Source organism: Drosophila eugracilis, unplaced genomic scaffold (assembly GCF_018153835.1).
Source record: "Drosophila eugracilis isolate 14026-0451.02 unplaced genomic scaffold, ASM1815383v1 contig_386, whole genome shotgun sequence".
Classification (NCBI taxonomy): domain Eukaryota; kingdom Metazoa; phylum Arthropoda; class Insecta; order Diptera; family Drosophilidae; genus Drosophila; species Drosophila eugracilis.
The window spans coordinates 496,723-514,469 of NW_024573245.1; the positions used below are offsets into that span (position 1 = coordinate 496,723).

A 17,747-nucleotide genomic window follows, 5' to 3' on the forward strand; every position below is an offset into this window, starting at 1 on the left:
AATAAACGCAAAATGTGGAGACAGGCGGCTCCAGCGAGATTCTGTTAAAATACGAGTGCCCCGGGAAGCAGCTTAAAACGTGGAAAAAAGCTGGGTGAAACGAGAATAAAGGTGTAGGTGCCTGGGGGATGCGGTAGCAGCAACAAAGCGTAGCAATTAGTGGCACCCAAGAGCGAAAAACTCATCCGCATTTCTGTATTGCGGCTTCCTCTATTTTCCTTCCTGACCTCGTTGCATGGCCACAGGACGACATCCTGGGCGTGGGCGCTCATTTATCGCCTGCTAGCTGGTTGTCCTCACATTCAGGAAATCCCATTTCCAGCGAATCCTTTCGTATCTCGAATCCCGCAGGGCAGAGCAGCTGGCAAGCGTTTCTATTCATCATAAACAATGCAGACCGTGATTGGTGTAGGTCGCGGCCCTGGCCCCAAAAATCCACCAAAAGGGTTAGCTAATGTGGCGGCTTGTTTATGGTGGATAAGAAAGGAGCAGGTGGATAGTGGGTTGCGTTTGGGGATTTACCTTCAGGCACTCACTTTGCGGTAGTTTAAAACATAGTTAACCTTATGTTCTGCTCAGCCACAGTGGTTGCAGTAGGAGTTGCTTAGTTGTAGTTAAAAAGTGAAAGAAACTTAATTTTTTACCTACATTTTAAGAGTAAACTTTATAAAAACTTAGTAACTTTCTCGCACCGAAGTTTGTTTAGGTTGTTTTTGTTTTTCTTGTAATCAACCTTTGAGTTAATTAGGGCATTAACAGCTCTTGCTGGCCTTAAAAGTTAAAGGAAAACAACCAATTAAGTTTCCTTTTAGCCAACTAAGCCAGATCCCAATGCGAAACTTTCGAGGGGTTTGAAGTTTTAATTGTTACAACTTTATTAAAAAGTAGGCAAAAGCCAATGTAACCCACACCAACGACTCCTGGTGGAATTACGATTCAGCGCCAATTTCAATTACCCTTTAGAGCCGGCCATTTCCACTGTTTTTCCTGGCTGTGGGCCATAAAAATGCAGCCTGTTGCCCAAAGGGAAAATGGAATGAAATCAGAACTTGGCCAATTTCACTACCAAATATGGCTGCCGCGTGACAAGGACACATTTGGAGCCGTCTGGACAATGGCGATGATGACGTCTACGTGTTGATGTCATAATTTCTGTGGTGTCCAGTGGAGTTCCTCCGCATCGCATGCCGCCACTTCATTTGCTAACAGCTACAGGACATAATTAAGACTCTTTACGCGCACTTCCGTTTCCGGTTGGCATTTGTACTCACAGGGTATTTTCCAGAAGGTCAGCCATGGATTATGTTTTCGATTTTTACAACTTGACACATTTTCGTTGGCTCTCGTTTTCGGTTTACAACCTCTTTATCTTTGCATCGAACCGTACAAATCGTAAGCTGTGTTTTTCTCTTTTTTCGTTCTGTTTTAAAATGGCCATAAATTTAGTTTTGGCCAAAAAAAAAGAAGAAAATGCAACAACATTTTGCGGGTCAAAAGTTTTTCTGCTGTTGTGGATTTCCGCCCACAAAATGGCCTTTAATTAGTTGAAATTTTCACTCGGCATGCTAATTGAAAAACTTTTTTCTTCAGCAGCCACAGCGATGAATTATTTACGTTCGCTTGGCAAAAGTGTGTCAGACAATCCTTAACAGAGGTACAGTCGCAAAGAACCTGAGTCTGTTAACGGCAGACTTCTGTGTTGACTCTCGTTTAATTGAGTTTTATTACGTATACGCACTGGGGCACACACCTTGCATCGAGTTTCCGTTTCCCAATTAACTTGCCACTACTGGAACTGCAAAGGACGCATCGCAGCTGCCAGCAATAAACATAAAACTTTATCGTTGGCTATATCTGCAGCTTCTGGGCAAATCAATCGCTACAAATGCACTTGCAAATGCCGGAGTCTTAAATTGCTGGGTAGCTGGAACATAAAAACTGCTCTCACAAATGCAAGCGAATCCCACACACACAGTTCGAGGGAATTATTCTGCACATATAGCATATGTTGCTGTGCCAGCGAAGGTATTTTATGGCTGGTTGGGGATTTAACTAGCTCGAACTGAAACTCAAATAAATTTAAATTGACTTGTTAAACTACCTTTCTGAGGCAGTACACAGCAGTGAATTAAACGCAAAGTGACATCATTCGATTACCTGTGCTGATTTGCAGTTAAAAGCTTTAATTTTTTAAATGGAAATTTATTTAATTTAGTATATTTCTTAATCTAATCTATAGTCCTTTGTCATTCTTGATTTAAGTATAAACTTAACTTTTGAAACAAAAGAAACTACCCTTCTTCTTCACTTTTTAGGGCTTTAAATATAAACAAATAAACCTATTAGCCCAGTTCTCTTTAAGAAAGTCACCGACGGAGTCATCTGAACAATTGCCAGGCCGCTCATCTCTGGAATGCTAAGCACATGAAATCAATTTGGGGGCAAACAATGCCAAAGTACGTAATTTTTTCCAGCAATCACTTGCACTTGACTGCAATTGCCGTTCGAGCAGCCTCAGGTGGACCGAAGGCTGAAGCGAAACCTGCCAAGAAAATGCAGGGATTTCCTGCTTGTTTACCCCCTTGGCCTTTTTGGGATTCACAGGTCAACGAGCTGACTTAGCAGGATGGCGGACTAAAAGATAGAACGAAGGAACTTGAAGAGCAATTGCAGTAATTTTTCTTGTGATGCACGTGATGCACAGAAATGCAGTAGTGAAAGCAGCTTCATCACCATCAACAGCAATCAGCTTCTGAGAGGGAGTGGCAGACACAAAATATCACTGCATACTTTTAGGTAGCAAGTAAAAAATATTTACTCCACATTGCGTATACGCCACGATGGCTACGGAACGTGACTCAATGTGCGCATTGAACAATAAAAATATTTATGTGCCTTTGGCAAGAACAAAGCCAACTATAAATCATGCAGCTGATTAACATGCAAAATCTGCAAGTCGCTCTAAAATTCTAGAGAATTCCAAAAGAAAATGTTTGCTTGTGCGGAAGAAAAACTTTGTTGAGATTTAAGGCTAACAAAACACAGAAAGATAACGACAATAATCAGCTTAACAGCGCTTGCTTTGAAAGAATTTGTAAAGGAAAAGAAAATATTCTTTTAAAGTGGGTAAACAATTTTGATTTTTTATTTCAATTAAATTTTTTAATAATAAAAAACTTTAAATTTCATACATAGAAAGCTCATAGCTTGTAGAAATACCGACCCTAGAATTATGGTTATTGCACTGCAGAAATATTTGCGCGATGGCTTGGAAAGAAAAACAAAATGTCAGAGCCCCGCAGACAATGACAACTTTATCCCCCAGTGGGGTTTTGTTTTTCTACTGCTCTGCCAACGCTGCGTATGCCCAATTTGGCGAGTAATGTCATTTATGTAAGCTTACTTTTATGATGCATACTTTGAAGTTGCTTTCAAGTGTGAAACTTTTACCGAAAATAATTACAAGAGAAAGCGGGGAGCTATTCAATCATTATTTGGAAACTAGGTTACTGAAAAAGTTGGGTACATTGCAAGTAAGTGACGCTCAAAAAATACATTTAGTAAGTTAAGTTTATACCTAACTTATTCATATATAACTTCAATTTATGCTCGAATGTTACAACATTCACAAAATAAATTCAAATCAAAAGTCAACCTTAAACATTTACGATTTATAATCTAAAGAAAATCCTCTGCCAATATGGTTTACAAATCAAACAATTAAAGAAAATTCCGAAGCAAAGAAAATCCAGTAACCAGCAGTAAGAAGTGATTTGAACAGCGTTTTTGGCGAGGGCGCTCAGTGAATTCAAGAATCAATGTTTTTTATGTTGGCGCCAAGCTGTCCACGAAAATAAAGGGAAGCCAAAGACTGAGCAGACAGAAAAAAGGCTGCCAATGAGCCTGAGGAAGGGGGCGTGGCCGGACCAGTGGGCGACTGAGCGGAAGGCTGTCGGGGCTGTTGCTGTTGCTGTGGTAACAGCAAGGCGCCAGCCAGTCGACAATACGCACCCATAGACAAAAGATGCAGAGCCATTCGAACATTTGAGCTGGCGACGACAGAACACAAATGCTAACGCATGTAGGTCGACCTAGTAGATGTGTTTGTAGTTGTATCTGTAGCTGTATCTGTATCTGAGAATCTGTGTGAGCGTGTTCTGCCATCTGTATGTGTGCCGAAGACAAACAACAACTCTCTGCGCATTAAAGTTGCTGGTCAAAGCCAAAAAATGGAATACACACTGATAGAAAAGGATGCCAAGTGCAGTTCTGAAATAAATAAACATTTATTTAAGGGAATATTTATAATATTTCCCATTTTTTGATTTGTTTTCAGTGTACATAGCCCTGCCAGTGTATGAGTGCGGTTCTGTGCTTGACTTAATGGGCCAACATGTCGTCAGGGTTTTCATGCTCATCCTCAAGTATAAAACTAACAAAGTTGCCCTATTATTTTTGGCCTGCGTAGACAGTGACTTTAACTCTTGGCCACAAAACAATTTCTGTAGACATGTTGGCAGCAACATTCAAGGCGATAGACAGAGATGGACAGCGTGAAAGGGAGTATGTGGGCGAGTCCTTGGGCAACTTAAGCGTTTCTCCTCCACTTTCACATATGAAAATTTCGATTTTATATAATTTACACATCCAACCCCCTTGCAAAACCTAAACATTCCGCTCTCTCCTAATGTTGCTGAAAGTGATTTAAGTGCTAAACATAAATAATTGAATCGTTGCAGGGCGTTGTGTTTAAGCATCGTTAATTTACTGTCAACATTTTGTTTGGACAGCATAATTTGCCAAAGAAAAGCTAATGATATTGAACTATTTGCTATAGTCATCGAAGCTTTAAGTTTGTTCAATCTATAACACTTTAAATGATAAGTGAAGGCGTTAATTAGTTTCAGTGGTTGCTACTAATGTTTGATGATGGTAAAGATAAAAAGGTAAAGTTAAAGTCAAAGAAAGTGTTGAATAAAAAGAATTCAGTTAATCAAAATCTTCACTTTAGTTTACTTAAACTAAGCCATATAACTTGATATTTATGTTCTCTTAAAATGATCTTGCTTTCCAGTAATTTATTCCTTAAAGTTAAACGTTTCGAAAAGAAGACAATTACACTCTTATACTCCAAGTTAAGCCCACTAATTTAGTAACATTACTTAAATATTCTTATTTCCCATTAAAATTGCAACTATATAATTTAAATATTATGCTTATATTTTCATAGAAATTAAATAAAAACACAAAATACGAGACTAAACACAAAAGTTGCCAGTTGACAGATGGGATGTGTACACAGCTAATTATGGCAAACATCAAAGGACTTAGTGCAAAATATTTAAGACTTAGTTTAACCAGTTAAGATAAGGTACTTTTTGGATGCAGGATACAGGATGCACGCACAGGAGTTAAGCTGATCGGGTGCTTAGTTAATTTAGTGTCTGAGAATGGTGGCCACTGCCAGACTGACCACGGATGCAACCAGACTGTAGCCCACCTGGCGGGCTCCCAGCAAGGAGTCGGCTCCGTTGCATCCCTCTTCGGCACAGGTGCATATGATCTGTTTGTAGCCCTCGTTGTCGGCCGTGAAACAGGCATTTTGTATCTTCTCCTGGATAAATCCGCAGCTCCTTTCAATCCTGTGCTCATTGTTCTGATCGAACTTGATCACCGTTTTCCGGCAGAAGGCCTCCTTGCCATTGGGAGGAATGCAGTCGGTCAGGTACTGGTTGTCCCTCTGGGCACGGGGAGTGTTCACCACCAGGCCATCGCAGTCATCGTTGTCGTGCGAGTTGCACTGATGACACCGAATGGCGCTCACTGCAATGGGGAATGAAAAAGGCGAGACCACATAAATTAATTGCTTTTTAATTAGGTTTCAAGCAGCTCTCGACTAATTAATAATTTGTAATCAACCGAATGTTGTTCTCTAAACTAAACTTTAATTAACACTAAAATGAAATAAAATATTAATATATAAGTAGCGGAAATTCTACGCTATACTGCTACATATATAAGTTATATACTGACGTTAAACCCACTTTCTGTACAATGCCTTACTATCTAAACTTGTCATTAAAGGGTGAAATAATATAATACATTCTGATTCATTGTGCTCCATTGGCTGGCGTTAAAATGGGCGTGGCCACCTACTGAATCAAACATTCACTGTGCAGAAATCTCTGAAACACAATCTCTTTTGAGTTCAAAGGATCTTAGCGCTCAATACGGGCAGAAGACAGGCAGAAGGGCGGATAGTGGGACATTGAAAATCGCTTACACAAATGATCCTGATCAATATATACCTTTTCCATCTGTTACATACTTTTCCACGAATTCATTATACCCTTTTGATTTAAGAGTAAAAGGTTGTTTATATACTACCCCTTCATATAACCAAAACGAGTATGCCTTTCCAGTTAAAGATAAAGGTGTTCTTCTCATCCCAAAAATAATTATAGATTACAGGCAATCTTAGTTTTAAGTGGGAATTTAATACATAATGAAAGAGACACACTAAAGTTTTTCTTTTTAATTTTGAAATTCAAAAATAATACATAATAATATAAATTTCAAAATGGTTTGCAGATCGTAGATGCTTACTCCATTTGCCCGGCTTGGCATATGTAAAGGTTAGCATTGAGACAACCCTCCCTGAACATTTCTACTCCGGACACACGCATGCAGTGATTGTGTATCGGGAAAATAGTTTTCGGTTGAAATTTGGTAAATGGTGGACTCCTGCCCGTGAGTGTTGAGACGAATTTACCCATATCACCATTATCACTGATGTCCACCCAATAGGAGCCATGGGGCACTCTAAAAAATATCTCATTGAACTCCTGCTCATCTTGTATGTTTGCTAGGTGACCGCCCATTTCCCGACACTTAAATGCTGCAGTAAACCAATTTTCAGTCTTTTTCTTCTCGACATAAAAGTATCTTGAGCCAATCTTCTCGAAGATTGTCGTGTTTATCTGAGAGGGAGTTCTGAAAATCGTTTTCTTCTTTAAGGGGCCTTGAGGATCTTCCCAATGGCCTTGTAGCGTTTGCAATTGAGCTTCTATGTCTCTCTCCATTAGATCAATTTTGTTCAGAGTTTCGTTTCGTCTTTGTAAATTGTATGTGAACCAACTTTGCTGGTGTTTTGCCAGTTTATCAATTAGGGATGTTAGTACTTGATTTGTTTGTCCAGCATGGACTTTTCTTAGTCCGCCAGAAACGAATAAAAGTAAGAAAAAGGTTGTAAGCTTCCACATATTAAAGTGTTTAACTTGTAAGATCCAATAGTTTTAAGCAACTGTCATCAGACTTAACTGCTGTTAACAAGTTAACCAACCGCAACTAAAGTGCTTTTAAAGCATTAAATTTTCGTGTAACAAAGTCGGTAGCCGTATAATATGACGATCGTATTTATACTCCTCACACATTTCTTTCTTTTCGAATAAGAAAGTCGACACAAGCTCTGCTTTAATTAGACCACTTTTTCCCTCCTCGACGGTAATTGGATACGTGCAACCTCTAATGGCATTCAAATGCCTGGCGATTCGCCCTTTTCAAAGTCCCCGTCAAACTGACAGTAAATTGTTTTATTAGCCACCCACCACCACCCCCAGGTGCTGTCGGCAGGTGAGGGCTCTGACTGACAAAGTGACTCCTATTCGACTGCAGTAACCTGAATAATTGCATGTCAACTGCTTGGGGCCAAAAACTAAATGCCGAAACATCCAGACTTTGGCACGCAAACCGTCGAGAACTCGGCAAAAACTTGGCTTGAAATCAGTTTTGGGTTTAAATATGGCGAATTTTCGTAACCCTAACTAAAGTATATGTTAAATTTAAATAAAAATTAAAATATATCAAATTTAATAAATATTTGCCTAATTTAACCTTTTCCAAAACTAACCCATTGAGATATTAAGAAGATGTTATTAACCGCGCTGAATTTTCTTTTAATAATTACAATTTAAATCCATTTAAGAAGGATTAAATCAAAAATGCAAGTCTAAGCAATTATCCTTTCCTTTTTTTCTTGACAGCACCATATCCATTTTCCTGTAAGCTGATTTGACAGTCGCTATCCAATTTGGTTAGCATTTGACAGAAACTATAGCCCAAGGAAAGGCAGGGAATTGCTAGACTTCAAGCCATCACTCAAAAGAGAAGTTCCCCAATGAAAGTCGTAAGGAAAAAGTACTCAGCCAAAGGGCAAGGACATTCTGTTCTTGTTAATTCGAAATATGTCTAAGGCTGTCAGGATTACAAATGTCTAACGTTTTACGGGGCGTATGCATAATATTATAACACTTTGGTGACTACTCACGTAGACCGTTTGGCAATTAAGCCAATAGAATCCAGGGCAAACAAACATTGAGTAATAAAAAGTCACCTGCCATAAAAAAAAAACACCACAGTGGCAGTTGCACTTCGGAATTTGCATTTTTAACATTTCTCATTTGCATTTTACATTTGCTGCATATTCATGCGGTTTACCAGTGAACTTGGAGGAAAAGCGGAAAACTAGGAGGAAGCCGAGGCAGTCGAGCGTAATATCTCTCAACCATTGCCATTGTTGCAACTTTTCGCTTGACAATTGTTCGCTAATGAAACGCGCTCTTGAGCTTGCCGGAGAAAAGTGAGGAGTACTATTCACCCGCCGCTGGAATGTCCATAAACGTGCATATTTGCCCAAACGATTAATGGATCGAGTCTATATATATATTTGTATATATATAAGTTCGCGTGCAAATACTTTCAATATTATTTAACGCCATTTAATGTTCCCTTAACAAGTGAGTGCGAGCCGCGAAGTTGCTTGGTCAATCAATTTACTCTCGACGGCGGTGGCTTACAAAGGATTGTGTGTGCGTGCTGCGATCCAGTGACTAATTAGAATAAGCTCTCGGATTTTTTAAACAATTAACAATTTATAGTAAGCCTTATGGTGGGCGTTAAAGTGAGACGCAGAAAGATGAGATAATTGCTAATTGAGCATCGTTAAATGATTGAAATTGTGGAAATAAAATGCATTTTCTGAAATACATTTTTTATACATTTTAAACTTGTTTTTCATCGCCTTTTCTTCTCAAGAAGTTTTTTCTCTGTGTACTTAAATATATTTGATATCACCTTATCGTGCTTAGAACGCCTTTAAACTCCCTGTTAAAAACGTTAATGCTATGAATACTAACTAACTAATACTAACACCTAGCAATATCCATTTCAATAGACATTTACGACGACCATCCATCATGCCTAACAGCTTCCACATAAAATCTGACTGGGAAACGTTTTTAGCCAGCTAAATTTTAACTTTTTCATCTTTTCTATTCTTTTTTCTCAATCGGAATGGAACTCAACCAATGGAACTTTCAGGGACTGCTTTGTTTGTCAGCAAAGTCTTTGCCATTAGTTTCCACATGACCGATTAAGTGGCTTAAAAGCTAAAGAGAAAATCAATCAATTAACCAAATTAAATGTGAAACCTCTCTAAAGTGTTGGTTAATCAGTTAATGTACAATGTACTGAGCTTAATTGAAAGTGTTTTTCAATTGATTAACTAAACAAAAGGCAACCAGCCCACCTTCATTGTACTAATTACTAGATATAGTGAAATACTTAATTATATTATTTAAATTCACCTGTTAGGAAATTCGCAACCAATGCCAGGCACACGGCATAGATAAACATAGTTGTTGACATTTTGTGGTTTTTTGTTTGGTTTTTAAGATCTCCAATAGATGATTTTTCCAACGCCGATGCTGTAAGAATTAATAGAATTTTCTTTTTAATTTATTTGATTTTTCTGTGTTTTTCTTGTGGGGTTTGTTTGTAATTTGATTAGCGATGAAAGCGGCGATCTGTTCATTAGCATTGCCTTAGTAATATATATAATCTATAATTTCAAGTATACGGTTTCATTTTTACACTGGTAAACCGGTATAAGAACGTGGCTGATAAACGTGACAAGTGCTAATATTATACCAATGCAAATTTCAAGATTTATAAGCATTAGAATATTTAATGAAAGAATCAGGAATATAAACATATTTAATATAAACTAAATGCTTTGCTAGGTAAGCAAACTCCTTTCACAATATTAAAGTTTGGAAAACATAGATTTGAATTTTATTTCTATATATTTTTTATGCTTTAATCACCTTTAAAACTCAACTCTTTATTGTCTTCAGTTCTTACAACACACAATTGTACTCCCACAAACGAATTATTATTGGTTTATTGCGAGCGGACAACTTGACGCGAGCACCGTCGAGATTAATCTGAAAACTCGTATTTAACTTTTTGAAAAACGTTGATTTTTCAAAAGCCAGCTCAGCCCGAAATGAGAGACCCGGAGAGCTGTTCTGAGAGAGGGAAAATGAGCGACTTCAACAACAAGATCGGCCCTAAAGTCAGCAAATGGGAAAAGTGTATAAACTTCCGTCACTCGATCGTCTTTACGGGGTCGTATTATATGAATACATATATGTATTATATATAAGGAGGGGGATGCTAGGCAAGGTAGCTCACTCGCTGCAGTGATAAGCTCTGGCTTCGGTTGGTTTCAGCTTGGTTCTTAACCCAAAAACAAAACGCAATCCAAATGGAATCCACCGGCTTGAACCGGTTAACACCGCCGTGACGTCACTAACAAACAGACAAAAAAAGTAAACAAAATATTACAAAATCATGTCTAATTAGCTGGCACTGGCCTTTCATCTGAATACCACGTATTATGCCTTTTAAGCATTTAACAATTAAAGGTATTTCTTGTTTAAAAAACATTGTCTATGATCAATATCTCCCTATATCTATATGATAAGACAACAAATATGTTTATATATTAAAATATTTACTTAACAACTTTATCTATAAAACCTTAGCTAAAGATAAAGATTTACCTATAATTTGTTTGTTAGAATTTGATGTCATTAAATATTCACATTTTCTGTTTGTAATTAACTATTAAAATAATCTCAATGGACGAAGCTGTAGTGCAAATTAGTATTAAACATTAAAAAAATAATAGCCATTTTAAGTGCCTTGATTTTTGGCTTATGATCGGAAGTTCCGAGAGTCATTGCCTCTACAGTGTTTTCCTATCGAGTGAGATCACTTTGGTTCCGGTGAGCTGGCTTTAGCGATAGGAGCACGTTCCAACGGCCATAACATGGAGTGTACAAGTTCCATATAGTAGTGCCATTCCCTTATCAACGACGCTGATTAGTTAAAACTGGTTCGCACCTCCAAAATCTCAGCTGTGGTGGTTTGGTCTAGTCGACATCGGTGACGAAGTCAGACTTTCACACTCATCTTAATTGCGGAAAACAGTGGCTGTGATAGGGAGGAGGATGGTGTTGCTTATCTGTCCTAGTTCAAGGCCCTTTCGAAAGCCCCGACGATCTCCTTACTCATCGTTACGCGAGCTAAATAAGGTTCTTAAGGTTCTTTTAATTATTTTGTTGCAATAAATAGGTGTCAGTTTCTGCAAACAATGCAACTAATTTGAAATTTCCACGCTACTTTTAGTGGGGAGCCAGGCCAAGCTGAATAAAGTCAACCGTCAATCGTGCAGTTGCCGGTTTTAGCCAGTTCAAAGTGGTTCTTGGGACAAATAAGCTCTTACATTCAAGGCGTGCATGGCCATAAAATAGTGGAAAAATTGTGGGAAACATAATAATAAAGATTACAATAAATGTGTGGAAAATTTGGAAATTAAAAACTATTATTGTCTTCTTAAGTTTTTAATCTACCAACCGAAATATTTATAAAGTAAAGAGAACATGAAAAGTGCATTTAAAAGTGAAAATTTAGAAGAAGAAATTTCTACAAAAGGGAAATTTCATTTGTAACTCCATAGTGCCTATGGAAATAATATTTTAATTCCTAAAAAATGTAGCTATTTGGTTTATTTAGTTAGTCAAACTCACTTTGCTTATCTTCTGAATATTTTTTTAAAATTGAATTAAGGAAATTCCGAAGCCATCGACTGTAGAACCAAACTGCTGCAAACCGAATGTGTAACTGGGGCCCGTGAGAACATGGTCTTTGTGTTTAGGCAAATGGCATTGGGATCAAATCGCTGATCGCTGATCAGCTGATCTGCGAGCGTTATTGGGAGGTCAGACTTGGATTCGATTATAAAATACAAAACAAATTCAGGAAAATGAACAAATGATTCTTGTCTGCTGGAACCGGTTTGTTGATATATTTATTATTTCTAACGAGTGATTTCTGGGAATGTAACTCCCCTCTGCCTTTTATATCCACTGCTCGACTGGAAGATTAATTGCGCATAAATATACGAAATAAAAAGTTTAACCAGATTAAACAAAAAGTAAATAAAAGAGCAACCGTCGTTTGGGGTTAATGCTCTAACCAAAACAGGGGGAAATTCTCCAAACAAATAACCCATATTCCTGCAACCTGAAGCTTTTAGTCGGTTCTACAACTTATTAGAAGGCATAGCTTAAAAGCTTAAGATGTGCAAGCTTTAGGTTCCAGTAAGTCTCAATGTTATTTAGATTTAGGCAATTTGTTGCTTAGTATGTTAGTCAACATTTTGATTACCCGTACTTTAACCCCAATCCAAAGCCAAAACTCTTTTCTTACTATCGCTATTTATAGTCACGAACATAATTTAAGACAATCAATTGAGGGAGGCTGCACCCAAAACAAAGTATAGTAAACTATATTAAAATAGTTACACTGTTTAATATATTATTATTGGCCAGCTTTTAATATTTTCATGAAATCAATTGATTATAACTACTGGGTTCCATTTTTATTTTATTTTGATTATTATTTTACATAAATTGTTTTTCTGATTTTAGAATCTTTAAACATTACCCTAAAAAGACAAGGCAAAGCAATCAGATCAATGTCGTATTTAATATTTAATATACTATAATTAATAATTTATTATTCCAAATACTTAAAGTTGAATTTCTTTCTGTGCAAGTACAAACGAGACTGGGAGACTGGGTAACACCGATCTCCCCAAAGGGCAATCTTCCCCCATGGCTTCTTCAATTTCGCGCACTGATTGGGACACAAAAGCCAGCCAAAACGATCTGCAAAAATATATAGCATGAACATATATATTATATATAGTGAGTGAAAGAGAGATTTAATTCAATTGACAAGCGTCTCGGGGCAGCAATTTGTGCGACTTTGCGATCAGCTTAGTTGGATCTCCAAGAGGAAGCCTGCGATTAAGCTTAATTAATGCACCGGGCAGATTTATGCTTAGGTTATGCGACTGCTCCGGCGGTTCACGTGTGTGCCTATCGGTCTCCGGATTAAGTGTCTGGACGCCTAGTTGAAATGGCGCTCAGGGTTATAAGTGGATCTAGTCCAGTGCCCTGTCTTCGTCTAATTGCAGGTTTTAATTGCGGGTACTTAAATATACATAAATAAAAAAGTAAACAGACAAATTGGGCAGAAATGAGGAGGGAAGTATGTGTAACTTGAGTGATTTATTTTTTTTCATTATTAAACATTTTTTAACTTTCTCCCAAAAAAGTTTTTAAAATATTTAAGTTACACAATTTCTTTTTTCTGTAAAAATCTTTAAAATGTATTTGAGATTACAGCTAAGATTTCATTAACCTTAAACAGCCCTGATAAGAGCAAAGTTTTAATGTCGTTACATCCTTTTCTTTTAGAGCTCAATATCATATTCAAATACAATTTCTAATTTAATTTTTTTTTAATTTTTTCTGAGTAACATTTAAACGAAAACTTCTGATGAACATCAAAAAAAAAAGGATCTTTGTTTTTAGTAAATTTAAAGTTTAAACCCACAAAAAACTTTGAAAAGACGAAAGAAAGACTTCTGTTTTGTGGACTAGTGTCGGTTGAGACACTTTTTGCAGCCACACTTTCGTGCCTCCTGACTGCAAAAATACACATATTGTGGGAAACGTAAAGAGGACGCACACTCGAAAGCTTCCCGGCCAAAGCTCTGTGGCTGTAAGCTGAAAACTGAATCTGAACCACCCACCATTCTCCACCACCCACCCGACCATCCGATCCGACTCATCCGCCCCGTTGACTGGCCCGTCCGCAATTCGTGTTCGTGGTACATTTGTCGAGTGCGGCTGCTGTTTCGCCCAGTCGTTTGCCGTTTGTCAACCGTTTGCCAGCGTTTGCCGTGAGCGCTAGTTTCTTGCAAGGAATATATATATATATACAGTCCATGTTCAGCGATAATACCTGAATTGAAAAATCTGTGAATATAGCCTTCTGTGAGCGGCCCACGGAAAATCGTGAAAATCGAATAGAATATACAAAATATTTAGTGTTCAACTAAAGAGTGTTTAAAGTATACAAATTAATAACAAAAATGCAGTACATCTATGTGATTAGTGCGCTGATTTTGGCTATCGCCGTGCAGCAAGGTAAAAGGATTTAAGTCAACTTTAGACCAACAGAATTTCGATTTAATCGCTGAACGGACATCCGACATGGCGAAACGATTACATAATAGGAGATATATGATATGGAAGGGGCACGCTCCTGGAGGGGGGCGCTGAGTATTGGGAGAGCTTGCGGCGCCATCCGGACGCCACAGAAAAGCCAGAGTATCTCCGGGTATCTAAGCCGGCCGCCGTGGCGCCTTTTTGTCCAACCCACTGAGTAATATTTGCATTCAATAGATATAAGTTTGGTTCCTTGGGGCTCTCTGAGAAAAGGAACTTTTTTCTCTACTTCATTTGTTGGCTCTCTGCCACAGCTTTTTCCTGGGCTGGGGCAATAAAAAAGAAGGAGGGGTCATCCATATCGCCGCTGCAAGTTGACACCTTAATTAAGACAGATCATAATTAGCTCACACAGTATCCTATCCTTCCGCAAAGGATAATCCCCAGGAACTCATGTTAGCCTGAAGTTTTTCCTTCCTTCTTTTTTCCAAATCCCTTTTAAACTTTTTCCCACATATGTGTGTATGTGCAAGGATAAGGCAGGACATGCGCACTCTATTTGGTTAAAGGTCCTGGGGGCCAGTTGCAGTTATCCGATACCCAAAAACCCAAATCCACTTGAGGGCTTATATAAAAATATGTTTAAATAATGAATTACTTTCGTAAATAGATCGATAAATTTTTTTCTTTTTATTTCGGAATTTTTTTTTTATTTATTTCTTTCTTTTTTGCGTCCAAGGCATTTCAATCAATGCAATTTATTTCTATTTATAGACTGTAACAAACCTTAATTGGGCATGACTAAGTGTAAACAGTGGGGAATGTTGGCGATTTCATAAGAACAATATCAGAAATAAAATGAAATATATATCAACAAAAACAATATATATTGAAAAATCATATTATTGTTATAGATCTGAAATACTTTTTAACATTTGTTTATTCTGAAACACTAGACAAAATAAGCTTAGATTTCTTTCTTTCTTAAAATCTCCTATTTGATAATAATATAATCTTCCTTTAATACATTAAAAAACAGCTAATAATTTGTAAAATGTAAAAGTCCTAGTTTCATAGAAAAGGCTATGAAGGTTTTAAAGGAAAAACCCAGTATACAAGCATAAAGTCATATTCTTTCAAACATCCCAAAACCTCCCATTTTTGGCACTCTCTTTTAGCAAATTGCATTCTTTTGTCATGATGTAGCTTGATGAGCTTGTAGCTCTCGGAGCATCTAGCCTACCCCATAGAGTGCTTCATCTTACCAGAAGTCCTTTTTCCATTGTTCTCAAGTATCTTCGCCTAGAAGCGGGCAACACATTTTTTCCACCCTGCTTATGTAACCCAAATTGACTGAGAATGGGCAGTGGAAATATTCAGAGCGATGTGAAGTGAGGCAAAGTTATTCGAGCCCATTAGCAATGTCGATGTCATAATTAGCTAGCCACTCCTAAAAGCCTCGCAGTCTGTCACTAATGGAGGCGTCGATGGATTCGCTGGCATCACTGACATCTCCATGCCATTGTGCCATTTTTGGCACAGCATGAGCACAAAAGCGCATCGCAAGTTGCACCATTTTTATGCGCCTGGAGCCAGGTGGCATTCGAGCAGACGGACAAACGGTACACAATGTTTCCAGTATTCGTATAGTAAGAAAATTGAATAATGCGAATCTCGTGTCGCGCACGACCTTAAATTCAATTTAGCTTAGGCAGCGACAGCATTCACAAGTACCTTAGATCTCTTTATATCTGGACTCGAGTATTTGTTTACACACTTATTTCCTTCACATTTGCTTGTTTTGTAAAACTATTAAGGTTAAGCATATGCTGCAAATGGAAATTTTCTAATTGGCATTAACTATAGCTTTGTGGCAAAATAAGTGAAAGATTGCATTCGACGGCAAAGTAAGTGGCAGTTAAAAGGAACCTAGAGGAAAGGAATATGCACTCAGGATGCGCAAATCCAATTACGGCATTGCCTTGTAGATGCAAGGAGAAAAATAAAGTGCTTTGATGGAAAGGTGGGAGTAAATAAAAATGAACTCACGAGATATACAACATAAATGAAAATGGAAGATGAAGCTGATGACTTGGTAGCTTATGATGCTTTGGTTCGGGTTTGGATAGAAATACCTAGATAAAAGTTGTAGGGAAACATTGTAAAACTGCTTACCTAAACATATTCCTTAATATTCAAAAAATTAAAAGAATTCTTACCAATTTGTTTTTATATTTTAAAGGATATGCCATCAAGTGTTTCGTCTGTAACAGTCACAAAGATGCCAACTGTGCGTTGGACATTCCGCCCGAGAACTTGGTGAAGGATTGCGATGAAGAGTACTCGACCCGCGGCAAAGGGATTCCCACATACTGCCGCAAGATCACGCAGATCATCGAGTTCTCCGTGAACAGCCGTAAGTACAATAATAAAATAAATGCAAAGAAAAATGAAATCAACCCGACAATTCCCATTTCAGTGCCCCCGGATAGCCGTGTGATAAGGACCTGTGCCTATCAGAACCAGACCTCCACCAACTACTGCTATCAGCGTGCCGGGTTCGGTGGTCGCCAGGTGGTCTGCTCCTGCGATACGGATAACTGCAACGGTGCCGGGGCGATGAGCGCCTCAGCGGTGGGCGTGGCAGCCATGGTGGGACTCTTGCTGAGCGCCCGTCAATATCTGCAGCGTTAAGGAAGGAATAGAGGGCAAGGCCCCCTCAGTTGTTTTTGTTTGTTTTATCGATGCATCCACCCAGTTTTTCGTTTTGTTTTCGTATTGCTGCTGACTCTTTGACTTCTGTGACACCTTCACCGCTTTTTCCCTCATCATTAACAAGGTCCACTCGCAGAGCTGTTCCAGAATCTGGTAATAACAATTACTTAATCATAAATTAAAAATAAATTATAATTACAAATACTTTCAGCTCTGGGGATCAGCCCGATTTTGTAACATTTTTTGAATGGAGAACCGTAAAAGCTTTATACAAAGTATTTAAATAATAAAATAACTCCCTAACTAGAAGTGTATATAAAAACCAAAGAGAGAGCATGTAACAATTGGCCAATATAATCGTTCAAATCTATTTACATTAACAGGAATTTTGAAACTAACTTATTAAACGGAAGCAAGGAAAATAACGAATAAATATAACTAAAACCTACCGCAGTTGAAAGTATTTAAAAGATCGAGATAAACGAATAAGTCAAAGATGGCCACAAAGCTAACAATGTTAAAAATTAAGGCCTACCAAAATGAAAAGTAGTACATAATAAATGTTAACACTCTTCGCCTAAGTTTCTCTAATTTTAATTTCGTAAG

At 37.9% G+C, this 17,747-nt stretch overlaps 2 protein-coding genes across 2 annotated transcripts; one reads left to right on the forward strand and one right to left on the reverse strand.

Annotated features, from left to right (window-relative positions):
- Window positions 1–5,199: 5,199 nt before the first annotated feature.
- On the reverse strand, window positions 5,200–9,784 carry LOC108106202. Its single transcript, XM_041818835.1, has 2 exons — window positions 9,645–9,784; window positions 5,200–5,823 (listed from the first exon to the last, which is right to left on the reverse strand). Exons 1-2 carry the CDS (start codon window positions 9,703–9,705, stop codon window positions 5,438–5,440), a joined length of 447 nt encoding a protein of 148 aa, XP_041674769.1. The 5' UTR covers window positions 9,706–9,784; the 3' UTR covers window positions 5,200–5,437.
- Window positions 9,785–14,089: 4,305 nt separating this feature from the next.
- Window positions 14,090–17,722, forward strand: LOC108106178. Its single transcript, XM_017213101.2, has 4 exons — window positions 14,090–14,405; window positions 16,669–16,842; window positions 16,906–17,294; window positions 17,353–17,722. Exons 1-3 carry the CDS (start codon window positions 14,351–14,353, stop codon window positions 17,118–17,120), a joined length of 444 nt encoding a protein of 147 aa, XP_017068590.1. The 5' UTR covers window positions 14,090–14,350; the 3' UTR covers window positions 17,121–17,294; window positions 17,353–17,722.
- The last annotated feature ends 25 nt before the right edge of the window (window positions 17,723–17,747 follow it).

What these genes read in the sequence shown, in the direction of transcription:
- LOC108106178 (XM_017213101.2), top strand. Translation starts at nt 14,351, where the DNA reads ATGCAGTACATCTATGTGATTAGTGCGCTGATTTTGGCTATCGCCGTG. An exon ending in GGCTATCGCCGTGCAGCAAG is followed by an intron (nt 14,406 to 16,668) that starts GTAAAAGGATTT and finishes TATATTTTAAAG; the next exon opens with GATATGCCATCAAGTGTTTC. An exon ending in CGAGTTCTCCGTGAACAGCC is followed by an intron (nt 16,843 to 16,905) that starts GTAAGTACAATA and finishes TTCCCATTTCAG; the next exon opens with TGCCCCCGGATAGCCGTGTG.
- LOC108106202 (XM_041818835.1), bottom strand. Translation starts at nt 9,705, where the DNA reads ATGTCAACAACTATGTTTATCTATGCCGTGTGCCTGGCATTGGTTGCG. An exon ending in GGTTGCGAATTTCCTAACAG is followed by an intron (nt 5,824 to 9,644) that starts GTGAATTTAAAT and finishes TCCCCATTGCAG; the next exon opens with TGAGCGCCATTCGGTGTCAT.